Source organism: Eleutherodactylus coqui, chromosome 3 (genome assembly GCF_035609145.1).
Source record: "Eleutherodactylus coqui strain aEleCoq1 chromosome 3, aEleCoq1.hap1, whole genome shotgun sequence".
Taxonomy (NCBI): domain Eukaryota; kingdom Metazoa; phylum Chordata; class Amphibia; order Anura; family Eleutherodactylidae; genus Eleutherodactylus; species Eleutherodactylus coqui.
The window spans coordinates 124,032,438-124,053,848 of record NC_089839.1 but is presented as its reverse complement, the minus strand read 5'-3'; the positions used below and the strand labels follow the sequence as shown (position 1 = coordinate 124,053,848).

Genomic DNA, 21,411 nt, shown 5'->3' with positions numbered 1-21,411 from the left:
GAGTATTTTCACCTCCCCTCATGGATCCGATCCATGAGGGGAGGTGAAACTTTTCTTTTTTTACACTTTTTTAAACTTTTTTGCGATCGCCGCTATCCATTGGATAACGGCGATCGCGGTACCGGGGACCGCTCACCGCAGTCCCCGCTGACATCTCCTGCCTCCCGGCTACCTACAGGAGCCGGGAGCCAGGAGATTTTAGGTCTCCCGCGCCGCCGGGCCTTCTGCGCATGCGGCTGACGTAATGCCGCCAGGCGCGCATGCGCAGAAGGACGGCTACGGCGCCCGGAGCATCGGGACAGCTGGGAGTCGTGCGACGGACATCGGTGAGTAATTTCAGCTGCTCCGATGGATCCGATCCATCAGAGCAGCTGAATCTTTAACTTTTATTGCACTTTTATTTACTTTTTTGCGATCGGCGCTATCCATTGCATAGCGCCGATCGCAATGCCGGGGGGGGCTCCAAACAGCCCGGGATGACAGCTCCATGCTGTCAGCTACCTGCGGACACCAACAGCATGGAGCTGTCACGTCCACAGCCCGAGGGGCATTATTCTCTGCAGGAAGCATGTTTTTACGTCCTCAGAGAATAAGGCACACTTCGGGAGGACGTAAAAACACTATGGGCTGGTCGTTAAGGGGTTAAACGCTCAAAATGGCCAGAAAAAGAGAGAACTTTCATCTGAAACTCGACAGTCTGTTCTTGTTCTTAGAAAAGAAGGCTATTCCATGCGAGAAATTGCTAAGAAATTGAAGATTTCCTACAACTGTGTGTACTACTCCCTTCAGAGGACAGCACAAACAGGCTCTAACCAGAGTAGAAAAAGAAGTGGGAGGCCGCGTTGCACAACTAAGCAAGAAGATAAGCACATTAGAGTCTCTAGTTTGAGAAACAGACGCCTCACAGGTACGTAACTGGCATCTTCATTAAATAGTACCCGCAAAACACCAGTGTCAACATCTACAGTGAAGAGGCGGCTGCGGGATTTTGGGCTTCAGGGCAGAGTGGCAAAGAAAAAGCCATATCTGAGACTGGCCAATAAAAGAAAAAGATTAAGATGGGCAAAAGAACACAGACATTGGACAGAGGAAGACTGGAAAAAAGTGTTGTGGACGGATGAATCCAAGTTTGAGGTGTTTGGATCACAAAGAAGAACGTTTGTGAGACGCAGAACAAATGAAAAGATGCTGGAAGAATGCCTGACGCCATCTGTTAAGCATGGTGGAGGTAATGTGATGGTCTGGGGTTGCTTTGGTGCTGGTAAGGTGGGAGATTTGTACAGGGTAAAAGGGATTCTGAATAAGGAAGGCTATCACTCCATTTTGCAACGCCATGCCATACCCAGTGGACAGCGCTTGATTGGAACCAATTTCATCCTACAACAGGACAATGACCCTAAACACACCTCCAAATTGTGCAAGAACTATTTACAGCAGAAGCAGGCAGCTGGTATTCTATCGGTAATGGAGTGGCCAGCGCAGTCACCAGATCTGAACCCCATTGAGCTGTTGTGGGAGCAGCTTGACCGTATGGTACGCCAGAAGTGCCCATCCAACCAATCCAACTTGTGGGAGATGCTTCTAGAAGCGTGGGGTGCAATTTCACAAGCTTACCTCAACAAATTAACAGCTAGAATGTGAAAGGTGTGCAATGCTGTAATTGCTGCAAAAGTAGGATTCTTTGACGAAAGCAAAGTTTGATGTAAAAACAATGTTATTTCAAATACAAATCATTATTTCTAACCTTGTCAATGTCTTGACTCTATTTTCTATTCATTTCACAACGCATGGTGGTGAATAAGTGTGACTTTTCATGGAAAACACAAAATTGTTTGGGTGACCCCAAACCTTTGAACGGTAGTGTATGTATGTATGTATGTGTGTGTATGTATGTGTGTGTATGTATATGTGTGTGTGTGTGTGTGTATATGTATGTGTGTGTGTATATATATATATATATATATATATATATATATTATTATATAAATTGTTTTAGTTTCAAAATACTTTATTCAGGAGTCAAACATATAAAGTACAACTTTTTTTTTTTTAAGTATTCAAGAGTGGATTTCCCCTCGCAGGGGGTGTAACATAACAAACAACATTAATCCTATTCCTAAATTGAGTGTACTATTCTCTTATCCAATTTAATTCTAACAATATTATTCCTTAGACTCTATCTCCGGTTTTCACTAGAAATATTGTTTCAACAAAAAACAAACAAACAAACAAGCAAACAAAAAAAATAATAAAATAAAAAAAAAAAAATAAGAAAATACTTGTAGGTCCTAAATATCGTGGTTCAAACATTAAACTTTTAACAAAGATCAACTGTGGTCGTCTCTCATTCCCTTATTAGGTGCATTCGTATTTCTCCCGTCTATTCATCATATGGGTCTTATTTTTATGTCGACTGGAGGGTGTGTCTCAAACCTGGTATTTCTACCATGTTTATCCAGGGGTCCCAAATTTCACCGAACTTTTCTAAAGCATCTGTTCCTACTGCGTGCATTCTCTCGTATAGTACGATACGTGAGACTCTATCTAGCACGTCCTGGAAGAAAAGGTCTCTCTGCTTCCATCTGGAGGCAATGTGTATTCTGGCGGCCATACAGATCGCCTGGATTAACTTGTGGGCTCGATATCTGGTCCCAGGTTGACGATCACCCAGTAAGAGTGTGGCTGGTGATCTCTGTAGGTTACCTATGAATAGCCTCCGTAGAAGCCTATGGACTTGCGTCCAGAGTCTAGCCACCACTGGACATGTCCACCAGATATGGGCTTGTGTGCCTATTTCAGCGCATCCTCGAAAACACAAAGGCGACGTGGACTGATATATTTGGTGCAGTCTGTATGGCACCAAGTGGGTTCTATGGAGAATCTTCATAGATGTTTCTGTCAAGGTCACCTGGTGACTCCCCTTCGCCACCGTCTCACAACACTGTCTCCATTTCTCTAGTGACAAGCTTATTTTTAGGTCCTTTTCCCATTTTTCCATATAAGGAAGCTTTCCTTCTCCCCTTGGTCTGTTCAGCATGTTATAGATTAAGGATAGGGACCCCTTTTTCATAGGGTCCCTCAGGCATAGTCTCTCGAATGCAGTCAGCTCTGGTAGAGAACTTGGAAGCCTGAGTGAGCCTAGGAAATGATATACCTGATTAATTCTAAAGTTCTCGGATGTGGGAGGATTGAATTTGATTTTAAATTGATTTATGGTGAGTATTTTGGAGTTTTCTATCATGCTGTGTAGGCTAGTAAGCTCGTTTATTTTCCACCACTGAAAATGTAACAGGTCCCTGCTTGGAGGGAACTTTTCGTTTGGTATCAGTGTCATTAGTCTAGATGGATTGTTTGATAGTTTATGTTTGTACCTGGATTCCCTCCAGATGCGTATCGAGTGATATGATAGTGGGCTCTTGTCCATAAAGTTTGACTTGAGTGGACCTGCCAACCAAGTCAGTACCCCCCATGGTTTCGATCCATTGTGCCAGTCTCGCTGCTAGATAGTATTTTTTCAGGTTGGGGACTGAAAGGCCTCCTAATTTCTTATGATAGTACATAGTCCTGTTTTTAATCCTTGCCCTTCTACCGGCCCAAATAAACTTGAAGATGGCTTTTTGAAATTCATCCAGAACTCCGTTTGGGATAGGAATGGGCAGTGACCTAAACAAATATAGTATCCGGGGCAGGGTATTCATTTTTACCGCGTTTATCCTTCCCATCCACGAGAGCATGGGATCATTCCACTTTGTTAGCTCCGAGGTTAGTTTCTTGATTAGCGGTGGGTAATTCCATTTATATAGAGAGGACAGGGAGGGGGTCAGGTTAATTCCCAGATATGGTATATATTGTGCCTGCTGATTAAAGCCGAAATTTATATCTATTAACTTTATTAGGGAGAGTGGAGTATTTATATGTGTTATATCGCTTTTATCTGTATTTACTCTCAGTCCCGTTAAGGTTGCCCACTTATCGAGGAGATTCATCAAATTTGGCAAGGTTGTTAGGGGTTGAGTGATAGTCAATAGCATATCATCCGCGAATAAATTTATTTTATATTCCTTATCCCCCAAGGTGACTCCCTTTATATTTGGGTTCTCTCTTATTGCTATCGCTAACGGCTCCATAGCTAGGGCGAAAAGCGCTGGAGAGAGAGGGCATCCCTGTCGGGTGCCTCGCTTAATTGGGATTGGTCTTTCTTTGGCTGTTGGCAGTTTCAATAGGGTTGAGGGATGAGAGTACAAAGATTTTATTGCCCGTAGAAATTCCCCGTTAAAACCCATGTGACCCAGCAGGGCGAACAGATAGTCCCACGATATGGAATCGAACGCTTTTTCGATGTCTAAAGCGAGTAGAGTCAGGGAGTTACTATTTCTCTGGGCCTGGTCAATAATGTTTAGTACTTTCCTGATATTGTCCGGCGCCTGTCTTTGCGGAATAAAGCCTACTTGGTCTTTATGGATGAGTTTTGCAAGAAAGAGATTCAGTCGCCTCGCTAGGACACTTGTAAAGATTTTATAATCTAAGTTTAGGAGCGATATTGGCCTATAATTTTTTGGGGACAGTGGATCTTTGTTCGCCTTCGGTATCACCGTTAGGTTTGAATTAAGAAATTCTGCTGGTGGGGTTTGTCCGTCCATCAGGGTTTGAAACATCTCCCCGAGGGGTCCGGCTAGACGGTCCTTGTATTTTTTATAATATATAGCTGTAAGGCCATCAGGGCCTGGGGCCTTACCTGGTTTTAGGTTGTCTATTACCTCTACTATCTCCTCCTCCGTGATGTCGGCATTTAATAAGTCTCTCTGTTCCTGACTTATGGTGGGTAGTTGTACTGACTCTAGGAATTCTTTTCTCAAGGATTCTCCCCCCCCCCCCATGTTCTCGGTAAAGGGCCGTATAAAAGTCGGCGAATGTGTTGTAGATTTTTGTTGGATTGGTGGTCGTTGTATTATGTGGAGTGTATAATTTGAATACTGAGTTTAGTCTCTGCGTTTCCCGCAGCTTCTTGGCTAGCATTTTATCTGGTTTGTTTGCAAATTTATAGTATTTGTATTTGGTCCACTGTAGCGCCCGTTCTACTTTTTCCGACATTAAGATGTTTAGTTGGAGTTTAATGTCCTTGATTTCTTTCGTGGTCGCCCGCGTCGGATTCCGCTGGTTCAAGTTTTCCAGGAGAAATAATCTCCTTTCTAGTGCTTGGAAAGCTTTAGATCTTTCCTTTTTTTTCTGGGATGATGTTTGAATCAATCTACCCCGGTTATATGCCTTGTGGGCGAGCCATGCCCACTGCGGTTTGTTTTCTGGCCCCTTATTATACTCAAAGAATTCTGCTATTTGGGTCGCAATTTTGTTTGAGGTTGCTGGGTCCTTCAGGATCGCCTCATTTAGCCTCCATCTGAACACATTTCCTTTGGTGTTTTTTAATTGTATCTCACAGAGTACCAGATCGTGGTCCGACCACGCATTCGGGTAATGCCTGGCGGTCGCGAGCTGGGGTACTAGCTGTGTCGAGATTAGCACGTAGTCGAGTCTAGAGTAGGTCTGGTTTGGTGCTGAGAAAAAGGTATATCCTCTATCTTTTCCATGTACCTCTCTCCAACAATCAGCCAGTCTGTGGTGTTCTAGTTTAGTTTCCCAATCTTTTCTCTGTTTTACTGAAAATCTGTCTGGGGTATTACTTGATCTATCTAACATTTTGTGGAAGGGGAAGTTGAAGTCCCCTGCCCATAGGACCTTGTGTTGCGGGAATCTATTTAATTGATTTGCTACTTTTTGCATGATAGGCCAGGGGTTTTCCGGTGGTGCGTACATGTTAACTATTAGCAGTGGCTGGTCTTGGAGTGTACCCCACGTAAGGCAGTATCTCCCTTCTTGGTCACTTTCTGAATGGATGTCATGGAGGGGGAATGAGTTATGCAATAGTGTCATGACCCCCCTATGTTTTTTGCTTGCTGTGGATGAGAAGCTTCTTGTGTAGTTGTGGTTAATGTGTCTGGGGGCTGAACTATGGGAGAAATGTGTCTCCTGGATGCAGATTATGTCCGGTTTGTGTTTGGTGTATGTTATAAAGGCTTTTCTCCGTTTGTTCGGTGAGTTAAATCCTCTCACATTGTGGGAAATCAAACATACCATTTGGTGGTGTGGTCTGGGCTTGCTGTGATGTCCTTACCAGGGAGCTTGTGATCGTCTGCCTGTTGTCCTCCAATCTGACCCCAATTCTGAGAGACGACCTGTGATCTTAATTCAAAAACAGTTACAAACATGCATTCAAACATATCCACCTTTCCCCTCTGTGTTTGTGGGAATGGTGTAACACTTAACCAATTCAGGTTAACTAGGGTCCTCGGACCCTTAAGGCCAGAGATTGGATTGGTGTCACCTTTTGGTGACCCCTCCATCTCTGAAGTACTCGGCAACTTTCTTACCATCTTGGGACTATGCATCCTGATCTAAGAAAAAATATGAGTTATACAATCAATTTGTACTCTTTCTATGGGGACGCACCCACGCAGGATCTCCCCTCCGCGGGCTCCTCCCCCCCTCTAATATATTCATTATGAATCATAGAAATATTAGCCTTTCGTTTATCTAATTGTCGTCTCCTCTTCCCCCCCCCCCAGTCCTCCCCCGTTTCTTCTTCCCTCTTCTCCTCTATAAACCTGGGAGAGTGGTAAGCGGGGTTACAGCGTCCATTTTAACTCTTTCAAGCCTTCTCTAGGCCCTGTTGGGCCCATTGTTTGATGCAATTTGATCTCGCGGTCTGGATCTGCTTTGTGTCGGGTGTGGAGTAACCCAGGATCGCCTAGGACGCGGGCGCGTTCTTCTTGTTTCTGGTGGTCTATCTATTTGTATCTGTGCTCTCTCTAGGGCTTCGTAGGCCTCCTTCAAGGACTTCGCCGTATGTGTTCTGCCTTGGTACTGGAAGATAAGCGCGAACGGGAATGCCCATTTATATCTGATGTTGGCCGTTATTAAAGCTTGTGTAATTGGCCTGAACATCCTCCTTTTCGCCAGTGTAGATGGGGCAATGTCTGCGTAGAGTTGAACGGCGGAAGACATCCCGGGTAATGGAGTGAGGTTCCTGGCTGCCGCCAGGAGTTGGTCTCTCACTTCGCTGTAGTGTAATTTAAGCACCACATCTCGAGGCAGTTCTGGATTTGGGGGTTTCGCAAGTGCCCTGTGTATTCGGTCAATTTTAAATGAAGTTTGATCGAGCTGGGGCAGAAGTGCGGAGAAGAGGTTGATTGCCGTCTCTTTCAAGGCTGTGATCGATTCTGGAAGGCCCCTTATTCTGATATTAGATCGCCTCGACCTGTTTTCCAGGTCCTCTAGTTTGGCTTCCATTTGATCTACTTTAGATTCTAAGTCTGCCACATAGCCTCGGTCTGTTTCCACAACTTCGATTATGTCCTCTGTTTTTCTCTCTAGTTCTTCCGTTCTCTGCCCCAGGTCTCGTATCTGCTCAGTAAAGTCCTTTACTGCGGCCGAGAGCGCCGTTTTGAAAACTTTTTCCATTTTTGCTAGTAGACTGGAGTGGTCTGCGTTATCGTGTCTTGTTTCTATATTTTCTTCTTCTGCATCTATTTCTGAGGGGCTTCTGGACGCTGTAGGGGAGAGGGTTTCTGCTTGGGATTGGGAAGCGAACATGTTCATTAGCGTGCCTTTGGATGGGGTCTTCGTTGTTTTGCCTTTGTTTTTAGACATTTTTTTTTTTTTTTTTTTGATGGTTGCTTCAGGTCTACAAAGGGTGCTTGTAGGTTTTAATCTATTTTTCTTATTGCATAATGCAGCTGTCCCGATGGAGCAGACACTAGGGCCTCATTGCCCGAAGCGGCTAGTTCTGCTCAAGCGCTGAGTGGGGGTTGCTCTCTAGGCTAGGAGTCGGGTTCAGGGTTCTCCTTTACTCTGTCGTGGTCCGTATCAAGGGTCGGTCGGGCTCTGTTTTCCCTTTATACAGACAGTCCCTGCATAGATCGTGACAGGAGGCGGGGAGAGGTGACAAGGGTCTTTATGGTGTTGTAGTTTTGGGGCTGTGCAGGTTTAATTATTGCTGTTGCTGTGCCTTTACCATATGGCTTTTGCTTCCGTAGGGGGTGGGTTGCTCTATGAGAGTTGTTATGCTCAGTGGTTAACTGATTCAGAGCCAGGCTTGTCCCCACACTCCTTTTTCTCCTTCTGCAGGGGCCCCCTCTGTGGTATTTTCCCCTTAGGGTCCTTGAGCCTGTTCCTGGTCCTTCTCCCTTTGCCTCTCTTCTTAATAATGTGCAGGGGAGAGTGTCTGGGAGTTGCGCTTTTCTTTATTGTTTAGGGGTGATTCTTTTCACCTTGTTGTACTACAAAAGATTGTAAAGGAGTGTAGACTTCTGTGAGCCTTGATGGATTTACTGGGGGCCTGTAGTACGTCGGGCTGCCAGTAGGTGGTGGTGTTGTTTCATAGAAGCTGCAGAGTTCTGCACGGTGCAGCCCCTATGTTTACTGGGAAGCCTCAGTTTGTGGCTCACTAGCCTAGTCTCTGAGGGGGTCTCTGAGGGGCTGGAAAGAGGTAGGGGGTGCCTTTTTTCTCAGGCTTTGTTGTGCAGTTTATGTCCCCTGTGATCCCTCCTTTGTTAGCCTCCGTGCTTGTTCTCCCTCCTCCTCCCCGTATCCTACCTCCTGCTGTCTCTGCCGGGTCTTCTCCTCTTCCACCTTGTACAGGGGGGGGGGGGAGCTGGGCTTCTTTTCCAGTTGCCACAGGTCTCTTGCTGGTGGTACCTGGTGAGCAGGGGCACTTCCCGGCCGTTCTTCTCCACTTCCGGTCGCGGGCCCTCTCCACTTCCGGTTTCGGCACCTCTCCTACTCTAGCCCGCGGCTTCAGGCCTGCCTGCAGGCCGAAATTTTTTTCTACCACGGAACCGGCCGTGGGTGGGCTCAAACTGTTCCTCTCGGCGAGGTGGAGTGAATCGCCGGGTCCTCAGGTGTCTCTCGATGGTGTGTCGCCCCAAAACAGCCGCTGAAGTCGCCGGGTGCGGAGGAGTGCTGGTGTATGCGACTGCTCTCCTCTCCTCTATATAAATTGTTTTGTTATTGTTTATCACTGCATTCAAAGACTTTGGTGGGGTGGGGCTTTGGTCATATGGGGGCGGGGTTATGCAGCGCTATACACCAAACAGCGCTGAAACCGGTGGGTGCTGCTAGGACCACTCTGCTGCCCTGTTGCACTCCTTGGCACCCTCAGATATGCGCTCACTGGATTCCGAAGCACTGTCCGTGTGGCCATGTCCCCCCCCCCTGCGCTGCAAGAACCCTAGAGTCTAGGGACCCCGTCAGTTCTGACAGCGTGGTTCCTGAGGTCCCCGCTATGCTCTCCGCTCCTGCGCGCTCACTGCTATGCTGGCGAGCCCCCACCCCCGTCACCGGTAGCAGACAGCAGCACACGATGGAGCGTGTCCTCCCTGCCGCAGTACTAGCCAATCGCAAGCTAGGGGGCGTTCACTCCAAAGTTCGCTTAGCCCCTAGCTTCCAGTGACGTGACATCAAGGTACAACAGTACCGTGCTGGTCTGCGACGCCGAGGACCGGCAAAGAAACCCTAACAGCCCGGTCCTGGTCCGCGGACCGGTGGTTGGGGACCCTTGAAATAATGTACTAACTTTTTCCCAGGGCCGTATTTAAAGCTCATGCTGCCCTAGGCACTTTTAGAGCTCACAACCCTTTTTGGTGAGTCAGATTATATACATGTTGGATACCTGTCGAGAAAATGTTTGTTACGTCAACCATTATTATTCCTGACTTTCTCATTGGCTGAGAGTGAATGGATTTTTGTTGGGGAGATGGGAAGGAATCCAGTTACTGCTAGATGCCTCTGGCACAGGGCAAATCTCTGGCATCAACATACTGTGTTTCTCCAAAAATAAGGCCTACCCTGAATTTTCAGGATTTTTGGGGAGGCTTGAAATATAAGCCCTACCCCAAAATAAGCCCTAGCTTATAAAAGCAATACCTTACCTAGCAGGCTTGGTCCGGGTCCTCCCACTGCTCTCCATCGCGTTGTGGAAGCGGGATTTATGAATTGGCTAAGCCACGGCATTGATTGGCCAATTTATAAATCCCGCGTCAACACTCTATGAATTTTGAACCAATCTCAGCCATCGCATTGGTTCATAGAACACTCTATTGATTGGTTCTCGAGCGCTGCTCAGCCAAGCAGAACCATTACTTCTTCTAGTCGGGACTTATGAATCCTGTAACCAGGAGGTGATCTGCTGTGGGCAGCCGAAGACTGAAGCAAGCTTGCTGGAGCTTCGGAGAGCAGTGAGAGGACCTGAATCGAGCCTGCCAGGGTCTATTTGGGAAAACACGGTATATACAGTAACAGAATCAAGATTATTGTATAATATGGTAACAGAAGCAAGCTTGCTATATGGCTACAGTGGCAGAAGCAAACTTGTTAAATGGGCAAATCTGCCGCAAAGGCTACATTTGCACCTCGTCCAAGGGTTCAGTATGTTCTACAAGAAACTCTCTTCAGATGGAGCCCTGGAGGGGCTCCATAGGCTGCCATTTCTGAAACTGAGGCCAAAGCTGCAAGCGGAAGGTTTCCATTTCTTTCCAGAATTTTTGCTGGGATAGATCAGCAAGCTTTGGTTTGGTTTGTTTCTGGCATTTTGGCTGGGCAGAACGGCATACACTGTTCTGTGCTGCCAAAGTGCCGGAAAAGAGTGGGACCCTGTTGAAACCGAAACAGTTTTTCTCGCTCGTGTCATTGGGGTATACAGCAAAGACCGTGGGATATAGCTTCTGCCACTAGGAGGCGACACTAAGCACAAAACGTTAGCTCCGCCCTCTGGCTATATCCCTCCTGCCGACACCAGGCTAATTAGTTTTTATATGAGCAGAAAATAGAGATGGAGGGGAGCTACTACCGTTAAAAATTTTCTTCTTTATTAAATAAAACAAAGCATACAGCTCACAGGTACACGCTGAACGCGTTTCGGCAACAGGCCTTTGTCAACAGCTATGAGGTATGAAGTGCATAAGACATTTATAGACCAAATACAAATTAAAATCAAAGGAGAGATACCTGTGTATGTTAGTTTGTCAGGGGGAGAAATGGTTGAGTGATGGTATAGAGGGTGTGTTCAAGAGCTAATTACAACACATGTTACAACCAGCATACAGAGATTTGTGGCAGGAGGATTCAAAACAGACAGATAGAGAAACAAGTATGCATGTGGATATCTGGGAAACCATACTTCAATACATTTACATAACGATAAATAGATAAAGAATCTAAGGGGAAAAATATCTTTTCTTTTTCTCTCCCATTCTTATCTCTTTTTTCAAATATATAGTTGCACAAGCTGTTTCCGCATAATCATAAAGCGATTGCAGGGTATATAAATTCACCAGAGTAGAAGTCAAGAGAAAAAACAAACAAAAAACACACACACACACACACACACATATATATATATATATATATATATATATATATATATATATATATATATATATAATACACACACACACACTACCGTTCAAAGGTTTGGGGTCACCCAAACAATTTTGTGTTTTCCATGAAAAGTCACACTTATTCACCACCATGCGTTGTGAAATGAATAGAAAATAGAGTCAAGACATTGACAAGGTTAGAAATAATGATTTGTATTTGAAATAACATTGTTTTTACATCAAACTTTGCTTTCGTCAAAGAATCCTCCTTTTGCAGCAATTACAGCATTGCACACCTTTGACATTCTAGCTGTTAATTTGTTGAGGTAAGCTTGTGAAATTGCACCCCACGCTTCTAGAAGCATCTCCCACAAGTTGGATTGGTTGGATGGGCACTTCTGGCGTACCATACGGTCAAGCTGCTCCCACAACAGCTCAATGGGGTTCAGATCTGGTGACTGCGCTGGCCACTCCATTACCGATAGAATACCAGCTGCCTGCTTCTGCTGTAAATAGTTCTTGCACAATTTGGAGGTGTGTTTAGGGTCATTGTCCTGTTGTAGGATGAAATTGGTTCCAATCAAGCGCTGTCCACTGGGTATGGCATGGCGTTGCAAAATGGAGTGATAGCCTTCCTTATTCAGAATCCCTTTTACCCTGTACAAATCTCCCACCTTACCAGCACCAAAGCAACCCCAGACCATCACATTACCTCCACCATGCTTAACAGATGGCGTCAGGCATTCTTCCAGCATCTTTTCATTTGTTCTGCGTCTCACAAACGTTCTTCTTTGTGATCCAAACACCTCAAACTTGGATTCATCCGTCCACAACACTTTTTTCCAGTCTTCCTCTGTCCAATGTCTGTGTTCTTTTGCCCATCTTAATCTTTTTCTTTTATTGGCCAGTCTCAGATATGGCTTTTTCTTTGCCACTCTGCCCTGAAGCCCAAAATCCCGCAGCCGCCTCTTCACTGTAGATGTTGACACTGGTGTTTTGCGGGTACTATTTAATGAAGATGCCAGTTGGGTACCTGTGAGGCGTCTGTTTCTCAAACTAGAGACTCTAATGTGCTTATCTTCTTGCTTAGTTGTGCAACGCGGCCTCCCACTTCTTTTTCTACTCTGGTTAGAGCCTGTTTGTGCTGTCCTCTGAAGGGAGTTGTACACACCGTTGTAGGAAATCTTCAATTTCTTAGCAATTTCTCGCATGGAATAGCCTTCTTTTCTAAGAACAAGAACAGACTGTCGAGTTTCAGATGAAAGTTCTCTCTTTTTCTGGCCATTTTGAGCGTTTAATTGACCCCACAAATGTGATGCTCCAGAAACTCAATCTGCTCACAGAAAGGTCAGTTTTGTAGCTTCTGTAACGAGCTAGACTGTTTTCAGATGTGTGAACATGATTGCACAAGGGTTTTCTAATCCTCAATTAGCCTTCTGAGCCAATGAGCAAACACATTGTACCATTAGAACACTGGAGGAATAGTTGCTGGAAATGGGCCTCTATTCACCTTTGTAGATTTTGCACAAAAAAACAGGCATTTGCAGCTAGAATAGTCATTTACCACATTAGCAATGTATAGAGTGCATTTGTTTAAAGTTAGGACTAGTTTAAAGTTATCTTCATTGAAAAGTACAGTGCTTTTCCTTCAAAAATAAGGACATTTCAATGTGACCCCAAACTTTTGAACGGTAGTGTGTGTGTGTGTATATATATATATATATATATACACACACATTTTCTTCTTTCTTTTTTACCTATACTTCCCCCTTACTGTTTGTTAATAAACACAGAATGAATCCGTTCTATAATTCATACCAAATGGGAATCTAGTATTTAATTCCAAAATCCAATACGCTTCCCTGCGAAGAATATCCTTCATTTCTACTTTTTGTTTCCTATTTTTCCAAACTCTGTCTATACCCAAACATGAGAATTTTTTTGTTTCACCACCATGTTTTAGAATGAAGTGATTTGCAACCCCTGATTTTCCTAATAGATTTTTTTGGATGTCCCTCAGGTGTTCTGCTATTCTAGTATGTAATCTGCTAGAGGTGCATCCTACATAAAGTAAATTACATAGGGTGCATACTATTATATAGATTATTCCACTAGTTTTACAGTTAATAAAACTATTGATTTTGTATTTTTTGTTGTTCTGGGGGTTATTAAATTCCCTAGATTTATTAAGGGTGTACTGGCAACAACCACAACGTGGGTCAGCACATTTAAAAAATCCATTAATATTGATCCAATTGTTTTTGGGTTTCTGACATATGAAATTCTTGGATACCCTGTCTCCAATAGTACGATTTCTACGAGAGGTACATAACACGCCTTTGTCTAAGATAGATTTTAAATCGTCATCCTGTTTTAAAATTGGAAGATAGGAGAAAAATAATTTTCTTATCTGTGGAAATTCCCTACTGTATGGTGTAGTGAAAACAATTTTGTTGGATATACCATCAGATAAGTCTTTATCCTTATATAATAATGTCTCTCTGTCCATTTTGTTAACCTTGTCCCTAGCATTATTCCAAGTTTGTGAGTTATAACTTCTATTCGCCAAGCGGGTACAGATTTGGTTTGCTGATATATTATAGCTTGATGTATTAGTACATATACGTTTTGCCCTAATGAATTCCGTAAGTGGTATAGCATTAATTGTATGTCGGGGGTGACAACTAGTCGCTTTAAGTATCGTGTTGCCACTGCTAGGTTTACGGTATACCGAAGCATTGATACTGTCCCTAAAGCAACTGACCTCTAATAGGAGATCCAGGAAATTAATTTTGTTCTGATCACTGTTGATGGTAAACTGTAAGTTGCAATTATTCTTATTAATATAACCCAGGAATTCTAATAAATCTGAGTGGGTACCAGAAATGGTGGCATTATGGGAATGGAGAGATCCCTGTCTCCAAATAATAATGATGTCATCCAAGTATCTGGCATACCACACCACGCTGTCAATGAATGGATTAGATATAGAGAAAATATAAGATTCTTCCCACCAAGCCATATAAAGTATGGCTAAAGTGGGAGAGCATTTCGACCCCATAGGAGCTCCCACCAATTGTAAGAAAAATTGATTATTAAAAATGAAAAAATTATGAGTGAGAAGAAACTCTGTGCAAAGCATAATAAATTCTCTCAGTTCACTACTGTATTCGCTATACTCTCTTTTTTTTTCTCTGCGGGTTTTTTTCACGCGATTGTCAGTGGGACTTTCTAATGTTAAAAACGCAAAGCACCAAAAACGCAAGTTGTCCTGTGTTGCGTTGCATTTTCAACATTAGAAAGTCCCATTGACAATCGCGTTAAAAAAAACGCAGCAATAAAAAAAAGGCTAGTGGAAAGGCACCCTAAGGCCTCGGTCAGACGGGCGTTTTTTCGCGCGATTTGTGCATGCGGTCTTTTAGAACCATTGCTTTGCAATGGTATCGGACACATGGGCGCTTTTTATGCGCTTGTCCGATAAATTATAGGACACAAGAAATCACAGATCGCGCCTATCTGTGATTCCTTGTGTTCTATTATATGCGCTCAATGGGGTCGGCGCTGCAGAAGAATGACGTTCGCCCATTGAATTCAATGGAGCCGGCAATACAGCCGGCTCCATTGAAAGCAATGCGCTGCGGGCGAGCGCGGGATTAATTTTCGGGAAGGGCTTAAAAATATAAGCCCTTCCCTGAAAATCATCCTAAAATGTGTAAAAAAAAAAAATAAATATATATATATATATATATATATATATATATATATATATATATGTATACATATATACACTCACCTTGTCGCGCAGCTGGAGTTCAGCCGTGTCCGGCCGGCAGTTCTCCTGAACTGCTCTGGGTAGTATTCAGCAGCCGGGGATTTAAAATCCCCGCCTGCTGAATGGGCTGCCTCTGATTGGTCACAGCCCACACCAATCAGAGGCAGCTCTCACTCACCCATTCATGAATGGGTGAGTGAGTGCTGCCTCTGATTGGCTCAGCGCAGGGACCAATCAGGGGCAGCTCTCAGCTATTGAATGACAGCTGAGAGCTGCCCCTGATTGGTCCCTGCGCTGAGCCAATCAGAGGCAGCACTCACTCAACCATTCATGAATTCATGAATGGGTGAGTGAGAGCTGCCTCTGATTGGTGAGGGCTGTGACCAATCAGAGGCAGCCCATTCAGCAGGCGGGAATTTTAAAAGTAACATGATGCCCCAACCTATAATGGGACCTGTAAATATTCTAAATATTTTAAATCCCCGGCTGCTGAATACTACCCATAGCAGTTTAGGAGAACTGCCGGCAGGCCGCGGCTGAACTCCGGCTGCACGGACAAGGTGAGTATACATATACATACATACACACACACACACACACTACCGTTCAAAAGTTTGGGGTCACATTGAAATGTCCTTATTTTTGAAGGAAAAGCACTGTACTTTTCAATGAAGATAACTTTAAACTAGTCCTAACTTTAAACAAATGCACTCTATACATTGCTAATGTGGTAAATGACTATTCTAGCTGCAAATGCCTGTTTTTTTGTGCAATATCTACAAAGGTGAATAGAGGCCCATTTCCAGCAACTATCACTCCAGTGTTCTAATGGTACAATGTGTTTGCTCATTGGCTCAGAAGGCTAATTGATGATTAGAAAACCCTTGTGCAATCATGTTCACACATCTGAAAACAGTCTAGCTCGTTACAGAAGCTACAAAACTGACCTTCCTGTGAGCAGATTGAGTTTCTGGAGCATCACATTTGTGGGGTCAATTAAACGCTCAAAATGGCCAGAAAAAGAGAACTTTCATCTGAAACTCGACAGTCTATTCTTGTTCTTAGAAATGAAGGCTATTCCATGCGAGAAATTGCTAAGAAATTGAAGATTTCCTACAACGGTGTGTACTACTCCCTTCAGAGGACAGCACAAACAGGCTCTAACCAGAGTAGAAAAAGAAGTGGGAGGCCGCGTTGCACAACTAAGCAAGAAGATAAGCACATTAGAGTCTCTAGTTTGAGAAACAGACGCCTCACAGGTACCCAACTGGCATCTTCATTAAATAGTACCCGCAAAACACCAGTGTCAACATCTACAGTGAAGAGGCGGCTGCGGGATTTTGGGCTTCAGGGCAGAGTGGCAAAGAAAAAGCCATATCTGAGACTGGCCAATAAAAGAAAAAGATTAAGATGGGCAAAAGAACACAGACATTGGACAGAGGAAGACTGGAAAAAAGTGTTGTGGACGGATGAATCCAAGTTTGAGGTGTTTGGATCACAAAGAAGAACGTTTGTGAGACGCAGAACAAATGAAAAGATGCTGGAAGAATGCCTGACGCCATCTGTTAAGCATGGTGGAGGTAATGTGATGGTCTGGGGTTGCTTTGGTGCTGGTAAGGTGGGAGATTTGTACAGGGTAAAAGGGATTCTGAATAAGGAAGGCTATCACTCCATTTTGCAACGCCATGCCATACCCAGTGGACAGCGCTTGATTGGAACCAATTTCATCCTACAACAGGACAATGACCCTAAACACACCTCCAAATTGTGCAAGAACTATTTACAGCAGAAGCAGGCAGCTGGTATTCTATCGGTAATGGAGTGGCCAGCGCAGTCACCAGATCTGAACCCCATTGAGCTGTTGTGGGAGCAGCTTGACCGTATGGTACGCCAGAAGTGCCCATCCAACCAATCCAACTTGTGGGAGATGCTTCTAGAAGCGTGGGGTGCAATTTCACAAGCTTACCTCAACAAATTAACAGCTAGAATGTCAAAGGTGTGCAATGCTGTAATTGCTGCAAAAGGAGGATTCTTTGACGAAAGCAAAGTTTGATGTAAAAACAATGTTATTTCAAATACAAATCATTATTTCTAACCTTGTCAATGTCTTGACTCTATTTTCTATTCATTTCACAACGCATGGTGGTGAATAAGTGTGACTTTTCATGGAAAACACAAAATTGTTTGGGTGACCCCAAACTTTTGAACGGTAACTTTTTTATTTATTTTTATACACTAAAATGGTTGTTTTTCAGGGAAGAGCTTATATTTAAAGCTCTTCCCTGAAAAACAATTAAGGTGTGCCGGCAGACAATTGCCTTTAATGGGCACGGACCTGCATTCACGCGTGTTTGTGCATGTACGTGGGTGCGCACTTTTGTCAAGCCACCCTTACCCAGCTTTGGGAAACCTAGAGGTTGTAAACTATAGTTCCCTTAGAGCTATAGTCTAAATTATTCTTAGCACTATGGTAACTCTTTCCCCTCACAACACGTTTTTTTTGTTCTGCAGGGTACTTGTATTCATGATGGGACCTGGCAGTCTGCTATTCATGGAGTTGCGGATCAGGGAAATCTGAAGAACCTTAGAAAAAAAATGTCCCTCAAGCCATTGCCAATTGTTGGTAAAAAGTTAAACAGACGGTAAAATTTACTAACTTGGGGTGCGTTCACACAAGCGTGTTTTTGTTCCTACATACGCACGCACAAAAACACACTTCTATTTGCAACAATGCATTCCCTATGGTGTGTGCACATGTCCGTACTTTGCAGGTTTGTGCCTACAAAGATAGGACATGCGTTCACCATAGGGAATGCACGCATTGTTTTCAATGAAGCTGCGGCTACTGCCGGCGGCTCAATTGAAGACAATGGTTTGCTAGCACACCTGAATTATTTTTCAGGGAAGAGCTTTACATATAAGCTCTTCCCTGAAAAAGAAAATTTTAAGTATAAATAAATAAAATAAAAAAAATTAAAATAATTACTTACCTGTCCGCCGCTGCTGTGTCCCCCACGGGGATGAAAAACACATCTGCCGCATGCGGCAGATGTTTCCTTCTTCCCCACTAGTTAAAAGATTTCCCTGTGGCAGATGCAGCAGAGGATTCTTCAATTCTCTACCGCAGCTGTGACACATGTCAGCTGCGGTAGAGGATTCTGCTGCCGGCAATTGATTTCAGGGAAGGGCTTTTAAATATAAGCCCTTCCCTGAAAATCAAGTAAAAGTGGTTTAAAAAAGCAAAAAAAATAGATACTCACCTCCCTTCAGCTGCTGGGGCTCAGCAGTGTCTTCTCCTGCTGTCCCCTGCACTGTGGTGCTGATCTATCAGCAGGCGGGGATTTAAAATCTCCGGCTGCTGAAAGAGCTGAATGTGAGTGGCTAAGGTGCTCAGCCAATCAGAGGCAGCTCTCCCAGAATGAATGCAGAAGGCCGCATGTAGAGGTGTTCTTCATCCCCGGGGGGGAAGACACAGCAGCGACCGACAGGTAAGTAATTTTTATTTTTTTTTTCATGTTCAAACGTTTTTTATTTGTATTTTTAATAATATTAGAGACATTGTAGCAAAATGAGCGCATGCATGAGCTCCTTTAAATCTTGTAAAAGGCAGAATAAAGACCAGGCAATCTCTAGGGGCTCAAGAAGCGCCTCTCAGTGTTGGTACATCAGTTTGAAACAATTAACAATATTACACACACGGGGTGACGGACAACTAGACAGACACATTGGGGAGGAGGGAGGGGGGATAGCTGGACCTGTACAGTCTAGGGTGGGGACGAGAGCGGAGTCCGAGGCTTTTCTTCTTTTTTACACTACTTTTAATTGGCTTTTCGGGGAAGAGCTTATGAAGCACTTCCCTGAAAAGCCATTCACGGCTGCCGGGTCTCAGCGGTGACTTCTGCCGCTGTCCCTGACTCTGTAGTACTGAGCTATCAGCAGCCGGGAATTTAAAATCCCCACCTGCTGGTAGCTCTGATTGTGGTTGGCTGAAGCACTTCAGCCAACCACAATCAGAGCTACCAGCAGGCGGGGATTTTAAGTTTCCGGCTGCTGATAGTTCAGAACTACAGAGCCGTCGAAAGCTGCAGAAGCCGCGGCTGAACCCCGGCAGCTGAAGGGAGGTTTTTTTTGTTTTTTTTTAATACATTTTTTTAAATGGCTTTTCAGGGAAGAGCTTATGAAGCCCTTCCGTGAAAAGCCATTGACGGGATGCCGGCAGCAGGATTCTCTACCGCAGCTGTCATGTGTGACCGCTGCGTTTGAGAATTGAAGATATGGCAGATATAGCAGCAGGGAATTCTTTTAACTAGCGGGGGTGAAGGAATCATATGCCGCATGCGGCAGATGTGTTCTTCATTCCCGCAGGGGTCACGGCAGTGGCGGAGAGGTATGTTTTTTTTTATGTTTTGTTTTGCAGTAAAATGTTTATTTTTCAGGAAAGCACTTATATGTAAAGCCCTTCCCTGAAAAAGTATGCAGAGGGCCGGCAGAGCATTGTTTTCAATGGAGCCATCGGCAGCAGCTGCGGCTCCATTGACAACAAGCACGCAGCTGTGTTCACACGTGTTTTTGCTTGTCCCTAGGCGCTTACGTATGTACGCACCTAAGTACGCACAAAAACATGCTCGTGTGAACGCACCCTTAGGCTGTATTTATACAGCTGAGAATTGTGTGTGAGTTCTGTGTGATTGTAAGATGCACAGAACCAACATATTGCAATAACCCATTATTTTTACTGGTTAATGTACATTAGAGCTTTTTGCTCACATCAATAGTGGAAGATAAAAAATTAGGGGGCATGTTCTGTGTTTGTGTGAGGATAGGGCTTGCAATGTGCACTTTTCCGCACATTGCACCACACGAGGCCGATGTGAGAATCTCTGGCACAGCTCATTCTTGGACATGCTAATACGGCCTAATCTAAAGTTTATTTTTTCTGCATAACTGAAGTTATGCATGTATTTATACAGCAAATTATTCTTATTACCTATAAATATGAAAGATACTGTACATTTGTGTTACACTTGTTTTACCTTTTGCAGGAGCGCAGTATTTTATAGTAAGGAAGTACAGCAGTATGCCATTCCTTTTCTTGGGTCAGATGCTTCTGTCGTCAAGAGGACCCAACGTTATCTCTATGAGAATCTGCAGGAGACTCCTGTGAGTTTATAGTCTGCAAGTTTTTTTTTTTCTGTATTCATACAAAAGGATGGACAAATTTATCCATACAGTTAATGTTCTAAACATGTTTTAGTTAGTGAGGCTAATGCATCACTAGTATAATTTCCAACTTCTTTAAAGTGGGGATTCCTCATAACACCTTGCTGCTCTCCCTAAGGAGGAACGATTCCCTACCTTACCCACATCATTTAGACCTCTCACTAGCCAAACCAGAAACCTACAGGATACTGATGAGGGTGAATCGCCCCAAAACAGCTGTCTGCACATGTTACGTTTTCCTTCTGGAGAAGATTCTGACTTTAGCTCATAATTCTCAGTCATTGTTACAAGGCCTGTTAAAAGGTCTGACATTGACTTTTAGGAATGCTGCCTTCCAGTAGATGGCACTGTGGAGACATTGTTCCATTTTTACCATTTGCATATTTCCCAGGGGAGCATGGGCAACCTTATAAATCTCCTTACACGTTCTGGGTGATCTCACGAAGGAGGAAACGATACCCTTCCTGACCAAAATATTTTTACACATGACTGAAAGTTCCTATGCCTCTTTCTCTGTAGCTGCTCTCGCCTCCCGTTAACAGTATATATAGTACTAATCAGTTTATTTGTACGTATGCCTTTTATAAATTTGCAGTAATCTCTGATGAAAATGTAAACAATGTTTGTTTTCCTACTAGGTGCAATACGCTGCATATGCAGCAGTGGGCGGTATCACATCTGTTATCCAGTTGATGTTTGCAGGAGTCCTTTTTCTGCTCTTTACCAAATTCAGCTTTGGTAGAAAACTTCTAATAAAAGTAATTATGGATCTTCTTTTTTTTTTTTAGAATGTTCCCTGTTAATTGTCAATGTTAAAGGTGTTTTGTGCTCGAAGAATTGCGTGGATCCAAGGGCGACCACTCAGTCTGGCGGGATACATCATGCTGTAGGGCACTTGTAAATTGCGTAGGCGTCTTTTAATGTGCTGCGTCGTTTTTGTATTTCCATGGAGTAATCGAGGAAGAATGACACTCTGGCGCCGTGCACGGT

The 21,411-nt window shown here is 44.0% G+C and overlaps 1 protein-coding gene across 6 annotated transcripts in view; it reads left to right on the top strand.

Moving 5' to 3' along the window:
- Positions 1-21,411, top strand: part of SCCPDH (saccharopine dehydrogenase (putative)) — a 129,050-nt gene that overhangs the window by 39,334 nt on the left and 68,305 nt on the right. For all 6 annotated transcript variants that reach the window (XM_066596047.1, XM_066596048.1, XM_066596049.1 and 3 more), the window contains exons 6-8: positions 17,713-17,843; positions 20,244-20,361; positions 21,060-21,179. In XM_066596047.1, coding sequence (XP_066452144.1) covers positions 17,713-17,843; positions 20,244-20,361; positions 21,060-21,179 — 369 coding nt within the window. The remainder of the gene's footprint in view (positions 1-17,712; positions 17,844-20,243; positions 20,362-21,059; positions 21,180-21,411) is intronic.